We start from the raw sequence: 27,136 nt of genomic DNA on the forward strand, positions 1-27,136 counted from the left end.
AATCATTGTTAATATATAACTTCCATTGCTTCTGACTGACTTTTTTTTTGGAGTATTCGCCATATCCCAACTTTGAACATCATAATCGTATGCCCCCACCCCCTTTGAAAAAAAATTGCATATATTTTTCTGAATAGCGGAAAATAGCTTAAAAAATAAAGAATAAAGAAATGAGGACCCACTCCCCAATCTAGACCCTCATACAATAACTCAACCAAATAATCAACCTAATATTATCAATGTGATCTGTCGACTATTGATTTATAAATAAGTATCCGTTTACAAAGTTCGTTATTACGTAAGCAAAGCTAAATTTAGACATAACAACTCAAGGACAAAATAAGTGTGCATACATGAGTTGTCTAGTTCATAAATAACTGAGCTGATAACTATAATGACTGGACCTAACAAGTACTTGAATCGGGGCGAATGGACTTGATATGAGATATCAATGGTAAGAATTTTTACGATTCTTGTACGATTCATTATAAATGTAGACTAAGACATTCCGTCATGAAGCCATACCTTTAAAAGTCTACTAGAATACATCAATATTATTATTATAATTTTCTATAATAATTTTCTTTATTGCTTCTTTAAACATGTTAAAATTTTGATATTCATAAATCGGCGAAAAAAAAATTGCGTTTTTTAAAACATCAATTCAGCAAATAATCCTTAAAATTCAAAGTTGAATGTAAATTACATTCTAGATTTTCTAGTTTCACTTTCGATTGATCGATCTTCCAGAAATTCATTTTAAAATCCGACTATCATGACTCTAATAGTATTATGATTATCAACAGGCTTTTCTTTAGTAAATACATATTGTTTATAAACTGCAGCTGAAAATGGCCACACTTCTGGTCAATGTTAACACACCAGAAAACAAAGAAAAGTAACGTGACATGTTTATCTGCTGGGGAGGGGGGCGTATATATGTATATTAAAAAAAAAACAACAAAAAAAAAAAAACAAATGGACGCAAATTTACACGGACCTTTTGACCCATTTAACAAAATTTGCTGACTCAACGTATTGATCATTTATGCACACAACCTCACATTTGATAAGGGAAAAGTCATGTGATTTAACAAATATTTTTGTTATACGTCCTTCCTATTTCGTACCATCCTGTAATTTAAAAAGAAATAGGATGAAAACACGAAATCATCAAATGCTTTAAAATTTATTTAGAAAATATATATCATCATTGATTAATCTACAACAAATGGACATATAAGAAGGATTATTAATTCATTTTGGTATCTTTAATAAAAAAGCAAACAGATGAAACCCATAAATATTACAAAAACAAATGCTGCCCGCATGTTTTCTTTTTAAATTAGGACATTGTAAGGGAGTTACCATTTGATGATTTTTATGGGGGTGCTAGGATGAAAAATTTTGTCCTGCATTTTTTTTTAAATTGTAATCCCTGTCCTGCCTTATTATTTTTCACTCTATTCGGTCCTGCCTTTTTTTTATTAGTTTATCCTGACTTTTCTTACATAAATTGTCATCCTGCCTTTTTTTTTGTCAAGTGGCTCATCCTGCCTTTTTTTTTTTTACTCAGAACACCTGTCCTGCCTTTTTTTTCAAATTTCATCCTAGCCCCCCCCCCCCCCCCCTATAAAAATCAAATGGTGGCTCCCTAAGGCAATACACAATACAATTGAAGGGGGGCAGGGGGTCTGGACCCCCCTTATGGAGCTTCCTATATGAAAAATACATTCCCCTTTTTTAAAATCCATGATTCCTCCCCCTATTCCCGTTCCATCCTCCTGTTTGCGTAACATAGGGTTTAAATCAGATTTGATTTCGATAGTAAATGATGTAGCAGATAATGCCAGATTTGTATTTCTTTGAACCCTCATGCTAGAACCTTAGGAAATGCACTTCGGAACGTTCAGTTTTCGAGATTTTATAGATTGTTTCAAACTCTCTCGCACGCAACCCGCTACCGCCAAGCACAATTCCGCGCCAGGTGGATACATTTATGTCAAACTTTCCCGCTTTGCTAGCGTGCTGTGATCGTATCATATATGTTGTTATGAAACTATATGATGAAATCAGCACTAATACGAATAAATCAGCGTGTGCAATACTGATGACATTACCATTATGATTATGATATTAATACAATTTTTCGGCATTATTACCTCTGATTCCAGTATTCCATCGACTCAAGCTGTCGTCCAAGATACATGTAAAGATTGATTGATTGATGTTTACTAAACATCAACTTGGGTTTAGCCAGGATACTAATTTCTGGTTGCAAATGCCTTACATCTCACCAATCTTTAGTTGAAGCGTCATTACACACCAGAAATCCCGATCCAACCGCGGAGGGCACGGATCGATATCCGAATCCCGAGCAGCAATTAATGAAATGTTTGTAACGGTGGATAGGTAAAATCTGGATCTGATTCCCACGGAGCATAATTCCTCTGTGGGAATCGGATCCATATTTTACCAACCCATCGTTACAAACTTTTTATAATTGTTCCGCGGATTTCGGATCGGGATACCCGGTGTGATATATATTTTTATGATATTTCGTTAATTTAATTTACCTTGAAAGGTTTTTAAAGTCCCTTGTTTTATGACCACTTCAAAAAGGGATATCTATAGTCTTTCCGTGTTACATTTTGAGCTCACCTAGACTTTGTGAGCTTTTCTCATCACTGTCATGCGTCGTCCGTCGTCGTCGTCGTCTGTAAACTTTTACAAAAATCTTCTCTGAAACTACAGGACTAGGCCAAATTAAACCCAACTTGGCCACAATCGTCTTTGGGGTATCTAGTTTAAAAATGTGTCCCATAACCCCGCCTACAGACCAATATGGCCAACATGGCCAAAAATAGAACAAAGAGGTAAAATGCAAGTTTTATCTTATCTTGAAAACCGCTTTGAATAGATAAAATATGACAGGGACAGAAATGTTCACAATGTTGAGATCTACCTACTGTATATTTACGTCGAAACTGTCAGACGGGTTATTGTCCTTAAATGACGAAGTATACCTATTTTTTTTCATTTTTGCCTATTATCTTGAAAACTATAATAATTAGAGAGAAACTTTAGATATAAAAAATGAACAGCACGACCAGTTCTACAAATATGTCGAATGTTTGAAATCGTGAGCCGACTCCTTATTGGAGTTATTGCTCTTTAATGGCTATTTCTACCATTTGTTTGCGTTTTTGTCTAATATCTTAAAATCTATATTAGATAGAGGGAAACTGTAAAAGCTAAATTGATCAACAAGACAAAATCTACAAATAAATCAATCTGGCTGAATTCGTAAGTCGATTCTTCATTTGAGTTGTTGCTCTATTATAACGATTTTTACCATTTTTTTTTATTTTCGCCTATTCTATTGAAAATTATAGAAGATAGATAGACGCCAAAAATAACAAAAATGATCAGTAAGACAAGATCTACAAATACGATAAATTTTGCCTAAATCGTATGCTGACTCCATATAGGAGTTCCTGCACTTAAGTGATGATTTTTTACCTTTTTTTTTGTTTTAGGCGTTAACTAAACACGCCAAAGAAGATAAAAAAAAAATGAGTTTTAATATAGGTGTTTTTTCATTTTCAATTCTATTGAATTAATCGCACATTTATGGATTTCAGAAAATCAACATGACCGTTCACATCTTACATCTAGAAATTGACAATCAGGGTTGGTTGAGAGTAAAACAATACGACAAAAGAGATGATTTCAGCTTCCCAATTGTTAACAATCCATTTTTTGTAGCAATATTCCAGTAGCGCCTGCATATGGAGTGTATATATTCCAGTTGATACATGTACGATATTCTATAGTTTGCAATTCCTATCATGATTTCCTTGATAGAGGGTTGCTCACCCGGAAGCTATCAAACCAAGAATTCCAATTTGTGAAGTTGAAATCATTTCTTCGAAGATTTTACGGACCCGATTACGAGTTGGTTGACCGTTATGGAATATCTATTTCACAGATGACGACGGATATTTTCCAAATGTCGTAACCACAATCCCGTCTTTTTTTCTAGAATGTGACCTACCGAATTAGACATATGACCGGGTTTGTTATTACACGAGCAACATGGCGGGTGCCACATGTGGACCAAGATCTGATTACCCTTCCAGATTTTTTCGGTGGGGTTCGTATTGCTCAGTCTTCAGTTTCCTGTGTTCCCGTGTTTTGTGTTTTGTGTACTGTTGTTTGTCTTTTGATAGTTTTTCGTTTAAGCTATGGCATTGTTAGTTTGTTTTCGACTGAAAACTGAGTTGGAATGTCCCTTTGGTATCGTTCGTCTCTCTTTAGTAAATTGTTCATGTTTTTGTACAATTTGGCATAGAAAGATGTCCACTACCAAAACGATGTATGTTGTTTCTGAAAGGTAATTAATAGAATTACTTCAAATAAAACTTTGACTTTTTTTGTATTCATCATGTTTGTTATATGTATCTCTCTGGTCCTATCTTGTCCTCGGAGGTTACAAAAAATATGCTTGTTTTCAATAGTCATACATCAATACAACCTTTTCTCTTATGCCCCAATTTGGCACTGGTCCTTGACATTTAGATTTGTTTTGTATTTAAAAAAAAACAACAGTGAACTTCAATTTAACCCCAGTTCCTAATTAAAATGTGCATGATTTAATCAATGTAAATAATAAATTCAAAACTTGCATTAATGTTAAATTCGACGAGTTAACATGAACCAAACGGTAAAAAGAGAAAGATTACAACACTCTTATGCGTAGGATTCCCTTTGTGATTGCTAACTTGAGTAATTATATGCATACGACTAAATCATTTCACATAACAAATGAAAGTCTTTGGTAAAGTTAATTTTAAGGAACACTTTAAGTTAAAATAGTTTGGGCAAACGGACCCACTTGAAATTGACGATTCAGTGTAATCGCACATTTTTCTACGATACACTTTTGTATTAAAAAGAATTACCTATTGTAGCATATACATGTACGATAAAACAATTTAAACAAAACAATAAAATTACTTTGTTCTACCTTGCTTTGTTTAAAAGTAAAAACGTTGTTGGTATGTTATTTCCAGAACGTCCATGAAAGAAGATTTTTTAGATTAAAACTATAACCAGATTATGCTACAATGGCTACAGCGAGTAGTTCTGGAGTGTCCCATAAGACCCACTATGCACGTCTAGGACACGCTTCACAGCTTCTCATACCAAATATGCTGAAAGAGGTTTTGGACCATTTTATACCACCAAACACTATCTATAAAACAGTTAGTAAATGTAACAAATTAAACAACCGATTGAAACCTGGTGAATGGGCAAAGATAAGAGATGCCGCTACTAAAGGCTATAGCGAGTTCGACATTTCTCTAATATACACCATTTTGCGAAATCTCTATCCAAACATTCAACCTTCAAGTGGATGGAATCATCCCAATGATCCAATGCCTCACGAGGTATCACTTGGAGATGACATGGAACGATGTCGAAGAAGCCGAAATCATATCTTACACAGAGGAAATACAACAGTAACTGATACAGAGATAGATGATATTTTTACTGACTTTAAACTGATTGCAGAAAGGTTAGAAGTTCTTCTTGGTAAGCAAAACAGAGAGTTTTCTTCACAGTTTGAAAATTTGAGAACATGTTGCATGGATGAGAATACAGAAAGAATGTATTTAGACCAGCTTCGTGAACTTATGGAGAAAGAAAAAGACACACTTGAATCAATACAGGCTTTAGAAGAAAAGGGAACACACACTGAAGAGCGAGTATTACAAGTTGAACATGAATTACAATCTCTGAAAGGTAAGTAACCCATTTAAAATTAATTTCATATCATGGTAATCGTGTACAAATCATGAAGAAACTATTGATTACTTCTCTATTGATTATTTCTCTATTTTTCTTTTTAATTTATGGTAATTTTACATATTATTGATTTGTATTTGCGCCACATCAAACTTTCTATTATTTGAAATCGCCAAATAAATGTTAACGTATCTATTTTTATCTGACCAAACTACTGATTGATATGAATGTCACGATTTGTCGTTTTTTTTTTGCTCTTTGGTCGGGTTGTTGTCTCTTGACACTTACGCCGTTTCCATTCTCTATTCTATATAAATAAACTCATCATAGATATACCAGGCTTCAAATTTTGTACACCAGACGTGCGTTTCGTCCACAAAAGACTCATCAGGGGGGGCTCGATTCAAACGAGTTAAAACGGCAAAATTTTACAAGGAGTTTACACTTTAGAAATCTTGTTTACATGCTGTCACTTAATAATCTATCATTTTTCTTGGCAAGCTTTATGTTTGATATTGAGTTTACGTATCCAAAGCAATGCATTACAATAAGCTCAAGATCGGATATGAAATACACTGATTAATTTGAATTTAAGTAATATTTTGTCCAGTCGAGTATTCTGCATACATGTTTGTATACTAAAGATGAGGAATTTATTAAAAGTTTTGATTGCAAAGCATATACGGTATGTCATTTCAAAATTCATTTTGATTTCGCTACTTTCTCATTAAATCGGAAGAACATATGGTCGCTGCACACTAATTGTAAATAAAGGAAAAGCATCAGGGAATTACAAATTGATTTATTAATCTGTTTTTACTTTGAAAAATGCTAAACATTTGTTTATTTATACATAATTATATGTTTTTATTTACAGATACAGTGCAGTCATTAAATACATCACAGGATGATCAAATTCGTAAGTTTAATCCTTGAAAAAAATATATATCACGTTCACTATTAACATTATCAAAGTTATCATGGACACATATTGTTGCAAATTTAATTACAGCGGCTCTTGTCAAAATGACACGAGTAAGGGAACAACCTCAACACTTGAAAACCAGAACAGAAATGGTTGTCGACAACACATTTGTCGAATTTAGTAGGTCGATATTCCAACAAATAGTGGAAAACTTAAGTAGGTAGATATGTTCTGTCAAATCAAGGACGTTTTGCTATTGTATTATCAAGAAGCAGAAACTATAAACAATATTCTTTAGGACTAAAAGGAGAAACAATCTAGCAACTCTTTCATTCAAAACCCTTTTAAAATGATGGTGGCATGTCTAAATGTTTCATTTAATAGGAAAATAAGAAGGTGTGGCAGGATTGCCAATGAGACAACTCTCCACCAGAGACCAAATTATGTAGAATTTAACAAATCTAGGTCACCGTACGGCATTTAACAAAAAGCAAAACCCCTACCTCATAATCAGCTATAATAACCCTAAAATGACAAATAAAAAACAATTCAAACGAGATAACTAACGGCCTGATTTATGTACAAAACAATAAAAGAAAAACAAATATTATACACAGAAACATAAGACAACCACTGAATTACAGGCTCCTGACTTGGGATAGGCACATACAGAATGTGTCGGGGTTAGACATGTTTGCTGGCTCCAAACCCTCTCCATAACCTCCATAACAGTGGTGTGACGGAACAACATAAGAACCATCTAGAAAAGCCTGTTGAAAAGGTTTTAACTAATCAGATCGATACAAAGCACGAAACAACTTACAAACGACACGAAGTAGATCTGACAGTACTCGCTGTTACCGAAAGCTAGTTCAAAGCCAATAACAACTATTACAAAAATCATGTATTTAAGACTGAACATTATGTATCTGAGACTAAACATTATGTATCTAAGACTAAAATACGTGTAATAATCTTCCTTTTTATTTCCTGTATTTCATGAATGTCTGTTTAATATCTTGGTATTTTTTTGAAAATTCACATTGATGATAAAACTAAGTTCAATTGCAAACAAGATAATGTCAATTTTCCTGTTGTCTACTACCAATTTTGGCGAATTACCCTCTTGCATATCCTTTTTACCAATGTTATGAGGAAGACGAATGCAAATCACATTTATACGTTCGATTCTGAATTAGTTTTTTTACTTGCAAGCGAAATTTAACAAACTTTTTGATATTAATACCTGCGTTGTTATCTTGCTGCTTTTGGTACTTAATACTGTAGGGAGATGGGAAACGTTGAGATAGACACGATAGAGTTTTCGAATACTTTGCCAGAATGTTGTTTTTGTCATGCGTTTTAAAAAATATTGTAAAATTCATAGGTCACGCAGCTATCTTTCTGGCTAATTACCAGATTTTGTATAAATTTTACATGTAAAAACAAACATTTTTTGCCAATAGAATCAAACCTTTACGACAGAAGTATAAAGTAAAGTTAGTCTTATAATTTGCATTAAGAATCGAAAAGGGAAAAATGGGAGCAAAAGACTCGAATTGAATTTAATTAATATTGTTTTATTTACAATCCTATTGGTAAGATTAACATATTAAATCAGACCTAAACAAATATTGAATTTTAGGAAAAACAGTGGTAATACATTGATTAGGCCTCATCAAATTAATTACCAGTTCGTTCTACTCCTACTGTTGAAAAAGAGGAGCGAGCGAGCAATATGTGATCTTAAATTTATTCTTTATGCTTTTTTTTCCAAAATTAAATTTTCAGAGGCGAAATAATTATTCTTCTAGTGAGGGACAAGTTTTTGATTAATTTTAAAACAAAATGAATGGAAAGAATTATATTCAAGTGAGCGGCATTGTTTTTCCAATATTTTATTTCTTTAATGAATGGATATTTTTTCAAGCAAACGGTAAAAGAACTTGGACATTATTTTTGCTTTATAGTTAAATACTTTTTGTATGTTTTTTGTTGTGCAATTACTGATTTTGTGTCATGGATGGATACCCCATATCCTTTGTTTTTCTATTATATGTCTATATGGCTTAGTTCAATTGAAAGGGCGCTCATGTCATTTCATTACTCGAAACTAATATGTCATCTCGTAACGATCGACAAAAATAGACACGTAAATTGAAAGAGTTATTTTATTTGCAATTGAAGCCAAATCCTTCCTTCAGTTGAAAAAAAAAATGTAAAGGAAATACCATGTTTTGTATCAGGAGGAAAGACGGGCAAGATCATGGTAATTTAATAAAAGTCAAACGACAAACAACAGTCTACATTTTATGGGTGCGGTCCTAACCTGTACACAAGTTAACTTAAAGCAGTCCTTACGACTGCTCTATAGGTTAACTTGGGAAAATTTTAGCAGACCTGTGAGTTAACTTTATCCCTAGCAGACCAGACCTCATGTCTGCTTTTTTAAGACTGCTGCAGACCAGACCTAAGGACAAGTTAGCTAGAGCAGACCTGTTTCCAGGACAGATCAGCTCGACCAGACCAGACCTGTGAACAGGTCTGCTTGACCAGACCAGACCTGAGGACAGGTCTGCTTGACCGGACCAGACCAGACCTGTGGACAGGTCTGCTTGACCAGACCAGACCTGAGGACAGGTCTGCTTGACCAGACCAGACCTGTGGACAGGTCTGCTTGACCAGACCAGACCAGTGGACATGTCTGCTTGAACAGGCCAGACCAGTGGACAGGTCTGCTTGACCAGACCAGACCTGTGGAAAGGTCTGCTTGACCGGACCAGACCTGTGGACAAGTTTAGTATTTAACAGAGCAGTCCTGTCAATCATGGGGACAGGTCTGCTTTTAAATCGGTTCAATTGATATTCTTTACCACGTTGATACAAACAATAAAAGCAGTCCTGTTTACAAGTTAACTTTGGATCATGTTAACTTTATCTTGGAAGAGCAGACCAGACCAAAGTTAACTTGGGAACAAGTTAACTTTATCTTAGAGGAGCAAACCAGACCAAAGTTAACTTTGGATCATGTTAACTTTATCATGGACCAATCCAAAGTTAACTTTTATAAGAACAGGTCTGGTTTGACTTTTGATAGCAGACCTGGTCATAAGTTAACTTGTGTGTAGGACTGCTTGTGGCAAAGTTAACTTCGTCCAAAGTTAACTTCAATTCTGGACATGGACCTGTCCTGAAGTTAACTTTTCGGGCAATCATTAAACAGTCCAAGGACCAAGTCTGCTTTTTAAGTTAACACAAATTCTGTCCTAGGACCTGTCACAGCAGTCATAAAACCGATCCTATGTTAACTTTAACCAGTCATAAAGTCTGCTTATTAAGTTAACTAGCTGTACAGGTTAGGACTGCACCCATCTGTACATTCAAGTAAAATATATCACAACATGTAGACACATTTGCAGTTTAATGTCTAATTGTAAAATATTCCTTTTGAAGTTGTATTTCGAGAGCCGTTGGAAGACAAGACCTGTTTCGAAGGCGACACAGTCAGCCTGGAATGTGTAATAGAAGGAGGGAAAAAACCAAGCAAGTGGTATAAGGATGAAAATGCCGTACGCGTATTGTCAGATAATTTTCGCGATGAATCTAAAGACCAAACCTATAAACTGACCATTCTTCATGCTACAAGAGAAGATGCAGGGGTTTACAAAATATTGATTGGCAATACAAGTAAAAATGTTCGATTAAATGTAATAGGTAAGAATATGAATAATGCAGGTCAAATTAAATAATCAGTCAATAAATCAAAAGAACAAAATTTTTTTATTAGATACATTAGCATTGTACTTTACAAAATATTTTCTGAAAAAAGCAATTGGTAATACATATTATAATTCAACGATTTCCTTTTACGTTTCTCATGTTTTGAATGATATAGAAGTAATCACAACTGCCTCACATGAACAACATTGAAAACTTTGATGAATATACAACATATATTGCCAATTGTGTTTTACGTATATTTTGATGAAAATTAATAATAATTTGTCAAACTTTATGTTTTACTGCTTCACTGTGTTTCTGAGTATATTTTAGGTCGACATAATTGAAAAAAACATCCTGAAAACACTAGCACTATGCCAGCAATGATATATAAATAAGGTGACTTATTTTCTATACGCATTATTATCAGCGTATTTTGGGGCTAGTTACATCATATATATAATATAGATTGGTGTTTCTTTTCTAGAAAGACCACCATCATTAGTAGAACTCCGTAGTTACCAACAAGAATTAGCAGAAATTGCTCTAAAAGGAGAAAATACAATCATTTGCGCTGGAACAAATGCTGGGAAAACGTATGTGGCTTTCCATGTAATAGAGAGTCATTTGTTAAAAAATCAAAGAGGTATGTTTTTGATGTTGTATGGGACACAAGAGGAAACGTCTTATATAAAAAAAAATACAAAAAATGTCTCTAAAACACATCTCCAATGAACTACAAACTGACATCCATAACATTCACATTACCTGACTCATTCGTTGGGGATTGTCGTTTCTGAAATTGTTTTCTTTATGCAAGCAAATGTGTTTCGTAGCCAAAAATAAATCATGATTAAATATAATATTAAAGAAAATGTGATGTGAATCGCAATATGAGACAACTTTTCACAAGAAACCACATGATGTAGAGGTAACCAACTTAAGGTCCCCGTACGGCCATCAACAATGAGCAAAACCTAACCGTATAGAAAGTTATTAAAGGTGCCGAAATGACAAAATGTAAAAGATTTCATTCGAACAAAAACCAATCAACACAAATTATTGAAATCAGGCTTCTGACTTGAGACATGTACATATAAAATTTGGCGTGGTTAACATGTTAGCTCAAACCTCCCCTTAACCTTTGTCAGTGGTTTTACAGCATATCACAAGAAAATACTATAAAAATCAGTTGAAAAAGACTTGACTCATTCGATCGACACAGATAACAAAAAGCTAAAAAAAAACCCAACTAAATGCCCAAAGTAACAATCTAAGAGTACTCGCAGTTCATCAAAGTGAGTTCATAGCCAATAACAACTAAAATCGAAAGTACATACCAAAAAGGTTAAGTGTAAAAACAACATAAACGGTCTGAGAAAAAAAAAAACATGCCTATGTGTAATGCAAAAATAAAAGTATTCACATTAATTATGACCGTACATTTTCAAATCTGTATGAGAGTCAATATTCAGTTTTGTTTTAATTTGTAACAACAAAAGCAATTTAAGTATCGATCAGAACCATATTCAAAGATCTTATTACAGTATTGAATTGATAACCTTTTAGAATAAGTTTATTTGAAGGATAGTTAAACAAGCATTTACTGTATCTCAATTTACGGGCTATATAAACAACATCATCGTAAAATTTGCCGAGGGTGCAAGACTCTCATGGGTAGTCAATGTGGTTAAAAACTCCCCTCGTCGTCGTCAGTAAAAGTTGGATGCAATATCCAGTTTGAAATAACTTGTACATTAAAGTCTTTTGTCTACATGGTCTATGAGAGAATTTTTTGCCATGGCATTGTCCGTTTGCTATCGACTTGAAATATCGATCGATATGTCGCATCTCTTTTACTGAGCCCAAGGGTGACTGGGGAATAGAAATATGGTCACTTTAGGTCTTCTTCCGACCAGCAGTAAAACCCTTGCCAAAGTGGGGCTTCCGTTTGACTGTGCAGGATGTATCAGTACACAGCCACGTCCGGTCAGAATGGAGACGTTAAATCCGATGCCTCGTATAGAGAGAATCACACTCACGTTAAGAACCATTGCAACAACTCTTTTATTGTTAATTTGTGCTCGTCCTGAACATGCATGAAATATTAGCCACTGGACGTTAATCAACCAACAATCAATCATTCAATATTTACTGAATTTTGCCAGGCACTTTTATTCATGTTTATGCATGAAAAAAAAAACGCTATTAAAGGGGTGCAATAGGAATAGCTTCAACCTGTCGATAGACTTGATGGCTAAAACGTGTATCAATGTTTTCAGTGAAATCAGTTTTACATTTACAACTTAAATCATCTCATCACACTGCCAGTAGGTCAATCTAGCACATTAATCATTTGCATTACTGAAGAAGGCTTTGAATGATGTGGCGCACTTAAATTTGCAGTCTGATTTTTCAACAAAACAATTTAATTGAAAAAAAAATATTTTGGTTGATAAGACATGATAAAAAGACATTAATGAAGTCTTATAAAAAATGAAAATATAGATAAAATTGTGCTTGAATGGACTACAAAACCTGCGTCAACAGTGAAAGCTTAATATTGAAATACCTTAGTAATGTGCAAATGGAACCAAACGTGATAAAAATAATCATCGTTAGATAATTTGATTTATATAGCATTAATTTATAAATATACAATTTATCTGTAGGAAAAGTTGTGTTCATAAACAAGACAAATGTTCTACTGGGACAGCAGTACAAAAGGGCATGTGATACTTTTACAACACTTCACTTTCAGGTATATGTTGATAGATCTACAGTCGTTAAGCTTACAAAATAATTTAGCAACATAACGTTCTTTCGGTTTTTTCCGTCATGACATGTAAAACTAATAACCAGTCAAGTTCGGTGCGATATGTGTACTGACTTCTAAGTTTATACTAAAGAAGACTTTATTAAACAGGACATTCGCCTGAACATCAATTAAGCAAAGGGAGCACCGTCTATAAATAGTTGCTTGTTTAGTATTCATTTCAACTAACTCGAGAGACCAAATTGAATGTTCATCCGAAAGCTCTGAATCATATGCACTTTATTATCAACTTCAAACAAATGTCATTTCATTTTTATGTTGGTAAAGCCGAGTATGATATCTATAACATCACGAATGGTGTGCCATGGTTTTTACAGTACATACATTTTACTACTAATTATAGAATTTAGATATTTTAATGCAAACAAAGAGCATAACCATCATTTATAAATTAGCAAAAAAAAAAAAACAAGAATAACTGACCCTACAGTTTTCTTATTCGTTAATAGCAGTTGACTTAAAATTCTCAATGTATTCAACTTTTGTATGAGCAAGTTTCAATTTCATGAGCCCACTTGTTCCAAATATACTATCTATATAAGAATGATACAATTTGAGCCCTATCTTTATATAACAAATACGTATAGTGATGTATGGTTTATTTATTATATTTTAAAGGCTTTTTTTTATTCAAATCTGCTTCAGGATAATAAAGATAACTATATTTCATAGATATTTTTTCTAGCGTATATATAATTGTAGAGCAACCGTCATTAAAATAAATGAATATTAGATGACATAGTCACCTATATATTTTAGTCCTTGATACATGATTTTTATTAGTTGTTATCGGCTTTGAACTAGCTGTCAGTAACTGCGAGTACTCTGAAATCTGTACTTGGCGTCTTTTTTTGTGGTTAGGGATGAGGGATGGATATATAGTACCCTGACAGCGTCTTTTATGTTGCTAGGGATGAGGAATGGATACATATTACCCTGACACGTCTGGTCTGTAATTTTGTTTGACGTTTTTCTTTGTATTGATCTGATGAGTTAAGTCTTTTTCAACTGGTTTTATAGTTTGTTTACTTATGTTGTGCTGTAACTTAACTGTCCCAGGTTAGGGGAGGGTTGAGAGCTCTCTCAAGTATGTTTAACCCGGCCACATTCCTTATGTGTCTGTCTCAAGTCAGGAGCTTGTAGTTCTGTGGTTGTCGTTGGTTCAGGTCTGTCTTGAATAAGTTCGTTAATTTTCTCAATTGAATTGTTCAATGTCGGATAGTTGTCTTATTTGCAATCATTCCACATCTCCTTATTTTTACATAACAGATCAGAGATAACCAAACATTTATATTAGTTGATAACCTAGATGATGATAACCTTGACATTGTCTTATATATTGTTTGGCAAATTTATCTTGATATTGATTGCCAGATTTAAAATGAAGAAAATATCACTATTTAAAAGTAACTACAATAGATAGTGGTATATATTTGTATGCATTTTTCCTCATATGAGTACAAAAAGGATGCTGATCAGTTGGAGGTATGCAATAAGTACCCATTAGATTAATAACTACCTGTTGAAATATCAATCACCAAACTCAGCAAACATGTTTTCGATTGAAATGTCAATCATTCATGTATAATAGACAATCAAAGAAATCGCACACTTACACTGAAATATTCAGAGACCACGTACACTGATAACACCACATAGTGCAGAATTGTACAGTCAAACGATATGGGACGCATCTTTGTGATAATCATATTGAGAACCATTATGAACGACTGCATTTATCGTAGAATATGGACTACGGGTGGAAATCTTGTTGTGCGAATATTAAACCATTTTTTCTTATTACTCCCCTACCGACGAAGTCGAAGGGGGCTATAGGTTTGCACTCCGTCCGTCCGTCTGTCTGTCTGTCTGTCCGTCTGTCCATGCGTCAGTACGGCAAATCAGTTTTCCACACTTTTTTCTTCGTCCTTGAAGATATTGATTTGATATTTGGTGTTTTGTTTTATCATGACAAGTTACAGATCAAGTTCGAATATTGTTCCGATCGGATGATTTTGTGCAGAGTTATGGTCCTTGGACATAGAAAATTCACATAAACAATCCGTTTTCCACACTTGTTTTCGTCATGACTGAAGATATTGACTTGATATTTGTTATATATAAGTTTGCATTTTCCACCAGTACAATGAATTTCTAACCGGTAGGGGACTATGTATTGCTATGCAATACTCTTAGAATGCTTGTTTGTATTCGAAATTGATGTTTGCATAACGGTCTTTCCTTTTAACCAAACTTAGAGAACAGTTTTGTCCTTAACTAAGAAAAGGGTGTTTTCTTTTAGGGTAAAATTAAGATATGGAGAGCTGATGAAGACGATAGTGAGAATTTTGAAACAGAAATTGCCAATGCCAGGTTGATATTTTTGACACCTAAATCCCTATGCAACCACTTGATAGAGACTGCAGCAAATAAAGTGTCAATGGATCTTTTTACCTTGATCATTCTTGACGAATGCCATCATACACATGATAAAAGTGTGTACAACGAATTAATGTCGTATTATAGGATAGAGAAATATAGAGAAAAGGCACATCGACTTCCTCAGGTACATATATATATATTGCAGTTCGATTAGAATTCTGCCCTATATGTTGAATTAATTCTGAGTTCACTGTACACCTTTAGTACAATTCTTCTCTGTCATTGTACTAAATAAAACTGAAATGCGTAAGACTATCATATCAGCGACTAACTAAAGGATCTTTTTTTGCATATGCAATAGTTGACAATAGAAAACCTATATTATAAAGAGCACAGGTTCAATAATTCGTACAGAAATTGATGAAATGGTCACCTAATTATTATTATATGAAAAAAAATATAGAAAACTAAGTAGATTCTATATGTCCCCTGAAACACACAAAAAAAAAGAAAATAGTTGTGATTAATTATTATATCTTGGACTCAATATAAATATATAAGTGACATCCACAATTTTAGAAATTCCAAATGTTAAAAGAGGGGCCTGTTGTTCAGTGGTTGTCGTTTGTTGGTGTGGTTCATAAGTGTTTCTCGTTTCTCGTTTTTTATATAGATTAGACCGTTGTTTTTCCTGTTTGAATTGATTTACTCTAGTTATTTTAGTGATCAGTATGCTAGTGTTTCTTATTGACAACATATTTGTTGAATTTGGAGGTAGAGTTTTTCAACAAATTGTCGGCATTCCTATGGGAACGAACTGTGCGCCTCTCCTTACCGACCTCTTTTTATTTTCATATGAATCGGAGTTCCTTCAGACACTTGTCAAAAACAAGAAGATCAAAGAAGCCAGGTTATTTGATTTCACTTTCAGATATATTGATGATGTTCTTTCCATTAACAATCCGAACTTTTCTGATTGGGTTCCATTAATATATCCACCAGAACTAGAAATTAAAGAAACAACAGACACAGCTTCCTCCGCCTCATTTTTAGACTTATACCTCGAATTTGACATACACAGTCATCTTAGTACCAGAATCTATGACAAACGAGACGATTTTAATTTTGAAATTATCAATTTCCCCCACCTTAGTAGCAATATACCAACTTCACCTGCATATGGGATATACATTTCCCAACTTATTCGGTATTCAAGAGCTTGCAGCTCCTACTCAGACTTTGTAAAACGTCACCAGTGTCTGAGCAGAAAGTTGATGAACCAGGGGTATGTCAAAGAACGTCTCGTCCTTTTTCTAAAAAAAAGTTCATCAGAAGGTACCAAAACCTTGTTGATAAATATTCGGTATCAACTTCACAAATAATACACGATGGTCTTGAAGTATAGATTCTGCGTACTGATGTTGTTTATCATGTTAATAACATGTTATAGTATTCTTTTATTTGTCTTTATTAATATTACTTTTACTGTTAAGTCTGTTTTTTGAGATATCCATTTGACGTGACTCTGTTCTAATGTATCCCGTCATACTTTGAACGACAAAATTATTTTATTTATTAATATTACTTTTACTGTGAACTTAAGTCTGTTTTTTGTGATATACATTTGACGTGACTCTGTACTTATGTATCCCGTCATACTTTGTACCACAATATTATTTTATGCATTAATATTACTTTTACTGTTAAGTCTGTTTTTTTGTGATATCCATTTTACGTGACTCTATACTTATGTATCCCGTCATACTTTGAACGACAAAATTATTTTATGTCTACCTGTGCGAATTTCAAACGCCCGATTTTACGCCAGTACTTTAAACCTTCCATCCTTTAGGGGTGCATTTTACATAGATAAATAAAATCGTATAAAAATAAAGCAAAATGAGGATGTTAAATTTGATGTATGCCTTTTTGTGCTTCTTCGTTACATTTGTGTGTTTTAATAGTGATTAAGATGATAACACAATGTTGACTGCTGTACCCCTATTTTTGACATTTTTATCTATTGTGTCTGTTTGTTTTGTTCACACATCGTTGTCAATATAATGGAATTTGATGCGACCGTCATACAAGTGAGAGGTTTAGCTAGCTGTAAAACCAGGTTCAATCCACCTTTTTCTACATAAAAAAATGCCTGTACCAAATCAGGAATATGACAGTTGTTATCCATTCGTTTGATGTATTTGAGCTTTAGATTTTGCCATATGATAAGGGACTTTACCTTTTGAATGTTCCTCGGAGTTCAGTATTTGTGTGATTTTACTTTTTAGGGTCTTCTATAGTTTGCTGTTCGGTGTGAGCCAAGTCGCCGTGTTAAAGGCCGTACTTTGACCTATAATTGTTTACTTTTTACACATTGTGACTTGGATGGAGAGTTGTCTCATTGGTACTCATACCACATCTTCTTATTTATATTTGAATGGCAAATGGAACCAAATGTGATATAACACAATATTATATTTTGCAACAAACTATAATTGCATACAATATACTCCATACCATTCCCCATACATCATACACTATACACCAGTACATCATGAGGAAAACAACCATTTAATATTTATCCGTATGCATGTCATGTTTTTGAAGATACTTGGACTAACAGCATCACCAGGTACAAACAAGGCTAAAGATTTGTCGTCTGCAAAGGATCATTTGAGGAAAGTGATGGCAAATTTAGATGTGACTAAATTGTCCGTTGTTCAGCGCCACAAAGAAGAACTGCTTCAATATACGTCTATTCCAGAAAAAGGTAGGTTGGAATTTAAGCTTTGATTTTGCACCTCTTCAAACATTGTCAAATTTGAATTGATTTGTCAGCTAAACTGTTTTTGGGGCAACGATCAGTTATTGAACATATTATTAGCGTGGTCAATAATAAATTGCTTTAAGAAATTTCAAATTCAACAAAAAAATCAAAACGATGTTTATCATTTTTTTATTATTCAAAGTATCAGATTGAATGAATATGCCAAGATTTAATCTGTATTCTTTATTAATAAAATTTATTTCATACAAACATGGTACCATGGTGAGACCTTTTGACTTACTAAACAATAACAAAGAGACTTCAAATATAATAAATACATAATTGAATCATTGTGAAATTGAAATCTAATATTTTAGTCGATGCAAGTATTTCTCACCTCTTAATATTCACAGTTCACCTGCTCATTTTGTATGCAGGTAGAGGTAAGCTCTAAGGTTTACTTTTTTGCAGTTCCTATTGCATCAACTACCAGAAAACTCGATCCTTTGAAAGATATACTATTTGGGGCTATGGAATATGTTGAAAATAAATTGAACTCTCGGATTGGTAAGACAATATACTATTTTGATATATGTTTCTCCCATAACTATTGAGATAATCCAAATATTGATTGTGTGGCATATTTTTGTTTTTTGATTGTTTACTTTTGATCTTCCTATTTTCATCTAGAATCAATTGAGCAGCGTAAATATTCTTGAATGAAGTAATTATATCGTTTTACATGTACATGTTACCTTAGTTGCTAATTCCAGAATTACAAACCAAGAACATATTAAACCCAATAGTTTGGAGAGACGAAGAGTTTTCAATACATCTACAAATTCAAAAACAATGAAGGATTACATTCCAATGGGTGCTTCAAATTTAGATGTTAAAATATGTATTAATTAAAATAAAGAATATCAACATGAGAATATGTCAGAATAATGTCGGTACATTGATATAAGTTTTCTGTCTTGTTTACCTTTTAGTAATTGAAAATAATATACGAACGCTTTTGTTATCTTCGTTCTGTATCTTACTTCATATTGCTACATTTTATTCATAATGTTAGACTATATTGCAATATTAACTTGTAGGGAAAGAAATTAAACAAAACACAATAGTAATATTAAAAATCGGTCTTTATTTTGCGCTTGTTAGAACTATTTGAAACCAAAAATCGTTATGATTTGTTTTACGAGCTTATTAAATTTGTGATTACAAAGATTTATCTATACAATTCTGTTTTTTAGTTTCAAATTTTTTGACTGAAAATCTACTCAATAATAGGGACTTATATGAAGCATTAGGTAATCCACCAGTACAAAGAACGGATGTACGGTACATACAGTGGATCGGAGAAACGAAAGAAAAAGTGGAGCATGTACTACATAAAGATACAAAAGTACCACGATTGCTTCACGCATGTCTCAGACATCTAGAGGTATATCTATTGATTGTTGATATGAATGACGTTGCTTATTTCGATAATCCAACCTAATAAATCATATCACTTTTTATTTGGGATTCACGTTAAACTGATGAAATTTGATGTGTGAAACGTAAAATATTTATAAATATATTTGATAACCAAAGGAGTATGAGCATTAAGGCCTGAATTTGGCGCAACAACATAAAGTGATTTTATTCCTCGGTGTATTTTTCATGAAACTTCGTGAGTAGCAAAGGGAAACAAATAATTCAAGAGAAGCTTAATTATAACTATTGAGATAATCGCACAAGCATAGAGTTGTTTCTTGGGTGTGCATATACTTTTCAAATCCGACATAGACTTAAAAATTTATCGACAACAGGGATAGTCAAGAAATTATACCAAATATAGACATTTCGTCGTGGTTTGTTGCCATGGTTACTTGTTTAATCAGAAGTTTATGTTTATTTTCTGAACACTTTGTATCTTAAAACAAATCTAAGAAAATGTCTGATAACTTTCCAATTTGCACTACTTTTTGTGGCAAATAAGGGCCGTATTGTTTGTTCTTCTGAAATAAGACATATTAAATATTCAAACAATGATAATGTCTACAGGACTATGAATTTATAAAATAGTTATTATTGAAATAATAGGGTTTTTAAATTTTAGCTTTATACAGAATGTTTGGAAATTAATTCATTGCTTGAAATTGATCAAGTTCGTGAAATTGTCATGCAGCGATATGCGGATGAATCTTTTGCAAGTCAGAATGCTAATACAAGTGAAGAAAGAGAAATCGTATCCAAGCTACGAGGTAAAATATACATTAGATATACACCAATATTCACTGTAATATATAACCACATGACATCAAATACTTTTCCGCGCATAAACATGCCTGTATGTCAATTTTTGTAGATGAATCGTGTGATTGTTGGTTTTATTTGAGAAGTCTTTTGTATTGTTATATAAAGAAGAAGATGTGGTATGATTCCCAATGAGACAACTCTTCACAAGAGACCAAATGACACAGAAATTAACAGCTATAGGTCACCGCACGGCCGTCAACAATGAGCATAGCCCATACCGCATAGTCAGCTATAAACGGCCCCGAAATCACGAATGTAAAACACTTCAAACGAGAAAACTAACCGCCTAATTAATGTACAAAAAATGAACGAAAAACAAATATGTAACACAGCAACAAACGACAACCACTGAATCATTGGCTCCTGACTTGGGACAGGCACATATATACAGAATGAGGCGGGGTTGAACATGTTAACGGGATCCCAACCCTCCCCCTAACCTGGGACAGTGGTGTAACAGTACAACATAAAAATGAACTATAAAAATCAGTTGAAAAAGGCTTAACTCATCAGATGGAAACAAATTAGTTCTTTACAACAATTTTTACGCACTATTACGTAATAGATAAAGTAATTAAAACTCCAATTGCTGTTGCATCCTATCTTTTATAGTAAAAATATTTAAAAGATAGAAATCTCTGCATTGAACAAGAAAAAGGAAAAGAACAGTGTTGTTGCAACTTTTCTACATCGTTTACACATAGTTAAATCATTGGCATTATGGGTATACTTCAAACAATTAAAAGTTGCAAGAAGTTTAAGAAAACTCCTAAAATGTAAAGGATATGAAAATTTATATTTTGAAAACCGATTCCAAAAAAATTTAAAAATTGTTTGCTATTTCCAAATTTTTGTCATTAAATTAAAAACCTCAAACGAGAAGTCATTTGGTCATTTTCTTATTTTTTGTCATATGTGTATGAACTTGAAAATATTCATATAAAATGAGGAGATGTAGTATGATTGCAAATGAGACAACTGTCCACCAAAGTTCAAATGAAGTGGATGTAAGCAGTTATAGGCAACCGTACATTTGTTTTCATAAAATGATACATCACTGATAACTTGTTTGTTTTTTAAACATATTGTTTAAAAGTTTCATTTACTTCTCGAAAGACGTGTTTGCTGAAATTCGAGAAATTGGAAGAAACATCGAAGGTAATCCTGATGTAAAAAATGTTATTGAAAGGATCGAAAACGAATACCAACTACTAAAGGAAGATTCCAGATTTATTATATTTGTAAAAACCAGAGCAACAGCGAAAGCATTAGCCGAAAGACTTCCAAGTTATCTACGTAGCACTCATCTAACTGGTTCTCACAAATCTGTAGAGGAAGGAGGTAATTACCTTTTATCGTATACAGACGAATTATATGTTTGATAAAAGGTCCCAGCTCGCAGCAAATTTTCAATCCTTTTATAATGGGATTGTCAAATCAAAACACATAGTTTTGACTTCGAAGTCATGTGAATTAAATTGTGATATACATTTTCACGTGTTTATTCTGGGCTTCTGTTGCTGAACTATAACTCGTCATGGTCCCACCATATATTACAAATTAATACGATTAATTGTAATGTTCTTTTTGCTTATCCATTGAGTGTAAATATTTACAAGCTATTCAAACTTTACATTCCGAATACAATAAGATAGAATTATTTGAATTGTGATTTGAAAAAAATTTATGCGCCAGCTAGCACCATAGTAATAATGATAATCATTCAACAACCACGGCTTTTTGGTGGGGTTTGTGTTGCTAAGTCTATATTGCTATATAACGTGTTATAGTATTCTTTTATTTGTCTTTATGAATATTACTTTTACTGTTTAGTCTGTTTTTGGTGATATCCATATGACGTGGCTCTGTACTTATACATCCCGTCATTGTGTTATTGTTCTATGATAATTTTTGTATTCTTGTCTTTCAATTTTTGCTAATATGCTTTGTCTATATGCTTGTTTGTGTCTCTTTGTTACATATGACGTGGCTCTGTACTTATTCATCCCGTCTTTGTGTTATTGTGCCATTGTAAATTTTTGTATTCTTGTCTTTCATTTTTGCTAATGTGCTTCGTCTATATGCCTTTTTGTGCTTCTTTGTTACATATTTGTTTGTTTTAATAGTGATTAAGATTATGATTATAACACAATGTTGACTGCTGTACCCCTATTTTTGACATTTTTACCTATTATGTCTGTTTGTTTTGTTCACACATCGTTGTCAATATAATGGAATTGTATGCGACTGTCATACAAGGGAGTGATTTAGCAAGCTATACAACCAGGTTTAATCCACTATTTTCTACATAAGAAAATATCTGTACCAAGTCAGGAATATGACAGTTGTTGTCCGTTCGTTTGATTTGTTTGAGCTTTTGATTTTGCCATTTGATTAGGGACTTTCCGTTTTGAATTTTCCTCGGAGTTCAGTATTTTTGTGATTTTACTTTTTGCTACTGTTCTATGTTAGGTTCTGTAGATTGTTGATTGTTAGTCCCTTTTTCGATATTTGCAATTTCGTTGTTAGTTCGTCCTCGACTTATGAGTTTGCAGATCCCTTTTGTATCTTTCATCTCCTTCTTTTCCATTGCATTATTGTTATCGGAAATTTTCTAACAATATATATATATATATAATATGCATTTCAACTTATTATTTAATTTTGCCTGCGAACTCTTTTAATTCGCCAATGATGAATGTTACGTAGACGAAATTCGCCTACAGCGTACCAAAAAGGCTTGTATCTTTGATGAGATTTTTTAAATTAAAGATTTATATTGACTCTAACATTCTTTAGGTTTATATATTTACATTTCTACGTATAGTTAAACAACTATTTACAGTATACATACGTTTTCTCAAGATGTAATTCCACTGCAGTTTATTAGAACGTCTTGTGCAACATAAAATTCGATGGTGGAAACACATGTAACAGTTTTGAACATTTGTTTTGAACGCTGAATGTTGTCAAAAATACAAAGACATTTAAACGTGTCATTGAACTGTTTTACCTGGCACATCATTTGTTTTGAACTTATTTGAGTTCTACATCATTTTAAGTTTTGTAGTAGTTTAAACTTACAGTTACCCTATCAACTTTCTTAAACTGTAAAAAAAAAAGATGCGATGTTTGAGTATGTTATTATATAACACAAAATCCATTGTTTTTTTTTAATAAGAATGATTTTAACAGATTTTTAATCATTGTACGTTCCTTATTAAATATGTGTTGTTCAAGTTCATTAGAAACTATTTCATCGACCAACAATGAAAGTAGCAATTGATACATATGTTCTTAAATATTAGGTCTTCCTGCTCACGAACAGATAGACGTGTTGGAGAAGTTTAGAAATGGCGAACATTTGTGCATTGTTGCAACATCAGTAGGATGTGAGGGACTCGATGTTCCGCAATGTAATATGATGATCCGATATAGATTCAGTGCAGATGAAATAAGCAGCTTGCAAATGCGAGGTATGTATTGTTCTATTTATGTGTCTGCTTCTTCTACTTGGCGTATTATGTAAAAACAGGAATACAAGCTTTGATTTATTATTTAATTTATTGATATGCTATTCTCAAAAACACAATTCAAAACTAATTAATTATGATAATTAAGATTTTCAGATTTATTGACAGAACCTTACATTGTATCAATAAGGACTAATTGATTAAAGGAATTTTACAATTTATCATTTAAAACATTTATTATTTATTGTGCCCTTGTACTTTATATCATCAGCAGTGCAAATGATGTACGTGTTTATGAGTTTAAACTTTTGTGGTCTAAAAGTATTATTATCTATTCTAGACTAAGTGTTAATTATGGAGAAGACTTCATGAGTATTATTTACTTGTGTCTAATCCATTTTGCTTAAATTGAACAAATAAAATATGTTTCAATTAACTCTATGCTAGTGCAGTTCAACTGGTGTTTGGTTGAGGATATTAAACATATTACCCAGCTAATGATATGAAAATTGTAAATAAATGGATCACAAATTTTCTACTTGTCAAATAAATTTGTTTGCCACATATGTTGATGCTACTGTACCTCTGTCACTTATTGTTTTTTAAGTTAGGATATTTGAAATATAAAGTTTACTGTATTAAGCCAATTTCCCAATGATATACACGGTTTGTCAGGTATCATCCATCAATGAAATATCGCGTAATAATTTCGTGTGTCTGAGGCACTTTTCTGAATTTACCTTCATATACATGTATGGGATGGATAATCTATTGTGATGTCAGTTTGAAAACTTTAAAACAGAGTATCGTTTTGGGTTTAATGGGTACAAGTCTTCAAAAACATAGAGTTTAATTCAGTGTCAAATTCAATGTCATACAATGTATGTCGAAAAAGGCAAAACAAACCGTGGCCGAAGGATTGTAGAGGTGTTGAACAGGGTTAACGTATCGTGTGAATGAGGGGAACTGGAACCGGGATAAGAGGTGGAATAAAAATAGGGATATGTTGGGGAAAACAATTTGACCGATTTCGTCTGCGAGTAAGGGGGTATAGAATTTGGAGTAGGGGGAGGAAGTTGGGAGATGAAGGGAGGGAAATAGGATTTAGGGATAGGGAAATTGAAATCAGGGACCACCTGTTTACCGCCTCATAGCAGAGCAACCAATATTCAGTCAACTAACCACTACAAATCAAAATTAAGTTGCAAAACAGAATCTTATAAAAACAGATAAGAACAAATAAAACAACAACATATTACAGATAATTATCAGATAGTTCCTACTCCACCGGTGTCACCATCTTGTTGTTGTTCCGAAAAACTAAAAATACACATTATATATTGAAATAAATCAATAAAACTTGTAATTTATAGGAAGAGTACGCAAAAGGGAAGGACGAGAGGTCATAGTTGGCACTACACAGGAATTTGAGACTGAAAAGAAAAACATCCAGAGACAGTATCTAATGACACAAGCCATAGACGAAGTATCCAAACTTAATATCACTAGAGATATAGCTATAGCAGAGAAAATGGTATATGACATTGAAGAAATTGAAAGAAGGAGCGCAAATATGAAGCTAGGTCAAAAAAGAAGGGGGCTATTTACTATCAATTGTAAATACTGTGGCGTTGTCATTACCGATGGCGACCTAATGCGACAAGTAAATGAGAAATTATTCTTAGTGTGTGACAGGTCAATGTTAGCCAGAGTTGATAGGAGGCAAATACCTAAAAAGAAACAAAGAGAATTTGATGGTTGTAAGAAGCTCGGTAAAGCATACGGGCTAGAGTGTGGACATAACTGGGGTTCAATAATTATCTACAAGGAGTGTGAATTTGTTGCGTTGTCACAAGACTATGTCAAAATATTTGACCGTCAAGCAGACTCATTCATAAACTGTGAGAAATGGTATGATTTGAAATTTAAAATAGAAGAGATATCTGATGAAGACTTTATGAATTACAATAGATAGATTGATTCAAACAGTACTTTCTTGAAGAATTGCAATTTTAAAACTTGTATCTAGGAATCCAATAATTTGACCATGATTTTATTTGCTGTTTCGTCCGAAACACATAATTTCAAACATTTGTTACCAAAACTAAAATATCAAAAGATAAAAGCATCTTTGTATAACAACATGGCTGACTACTGTTTAATATATATAACACATAGAAAATAATAAAACAAATACAAAAAAGTGACGCCCCTTTTCTTTAAACAATGAACATATAAGTTTAAACTCTTAAAAAAAACCTTAGTTTTTTTTAAAGCTTATTTGGATTTCAGAACATCATTTGTTGATACATAATTAAATATATTGCTATATTATTGATGACTGATTGTTTTTGTTTTTTTATTGTGCGTTTCATTTTACGACCTATTGTGTAACTAAGGAAAATAAAAGGTTCGCAAAGTGTGCGGGTTCAACTGGTTGAACTTTATGTATTTTTCTCAGTACAGTCTAGTGTTTGACGTTTGAGTGTATGTTTTTCCGTCTAACGTTTTTAGTAATTCCCTCAAAAATATAAAAATAATGTAATCCATAATTCGAAAATACGGATTGTGTATTAGTATAAATTATTAATGGGTCATGATTGACTGATTACTTTGTCAAAAAATGATTTACCTAAATTTTGAAATAAAACGCTTCTGTGTGGTCCGTGTTTATTTGTGTTCATTTTTTTCCTCTTTACAAATCAAAATCAATAAACAGGGAAACAACATAAAAACATGTAAAATAAAAAGTGTTTTCGTGTTCCGTTTTAATACATTGAAACAAAAAAAAAATAATAGAAAATACCCAAGACATTTGGATCAATTTTTCCTTTCGATGCTGAGTGTCTGTCATTAAAAATGTTGATAATGAGTCTTTTTCGTTCGTCTCCTTTAATTTATTTTTTTCTCTTTTT

General features: G+C 33.0%; 1 protein-coding gene across 1 annotated transcript in view; it reads left to right on the top strand.

Annotated features, from left to right (window-relative positions):
• Positions 1-313: 313 nt before the first annotated feature.
• The window catches only part of LOC127708338 (interferon-induced helicase C domain-containing protein 1-like), a 181,853-nt gene continuing 155,030 nt past the window's right edge, over positions 314-27,136 (top strand). The window contains exons 1-13 of the mRNA XM_052213191.1: positions 314-454; positions 5,076-5,808; positions 6,689-6,730; positions 10,190-10,450; positions 10,944-11,102; positions 13,129-13,217; positions 15,595-15,858; positions 18,282-18,444; positions 18,913-19,008; positions 19,698-19,888; positions 20,549-20,693; positions 21,865-22,089; positions 24,057-24,224. Of these exons, the coding sequence (XP_052069151.1) occupies positions 5,130-5,808; positions 6,689-6,730; positions 10,190-10,450; positions 10,944-11,102; positions 13,129-13,217; positions 15,595-15,858; positions 18,282-18,444; positions 18,913-19,008; positions 19,698-19,888; positions 20,549-20,693; positions 21,865-22,089; positions 24,057-24,224 (2,482 nt within the window). The 5' untranslated portion in view covers positions 314-454; positions 5,076-5,129. The remainder of the gene's footprint in view (positions 455-5,075; positions 5,809-6,688; positions 6,731-10,189; positions 10,451-10,943; positions 11,103-13,128; positions 13,218-15,594; positions 15,859-18,281; positions 18,445-18,912; positions 19,009-19,697; positions 19,889-20,548; positions 20,694-21,864; positions 22,090-24,056; positions 24,225-27,136) is intronic.

Source organism: Mytilus californianus, unplaced genomic scaffold (genome assembly GCF_021869535.1).
Source record: "Mytilus californianus isolate M0D057914Y unplaced genomic scaffold, xbMytCali1.0.p SCAF_7, whole genome shotgun sequence".
Lineage (NCBI taxonomy): Eukaryota > Metazoa > Mollusca > Bivalvia > Mytilida > Mytilidae > Mytilus > Mytilus californianus.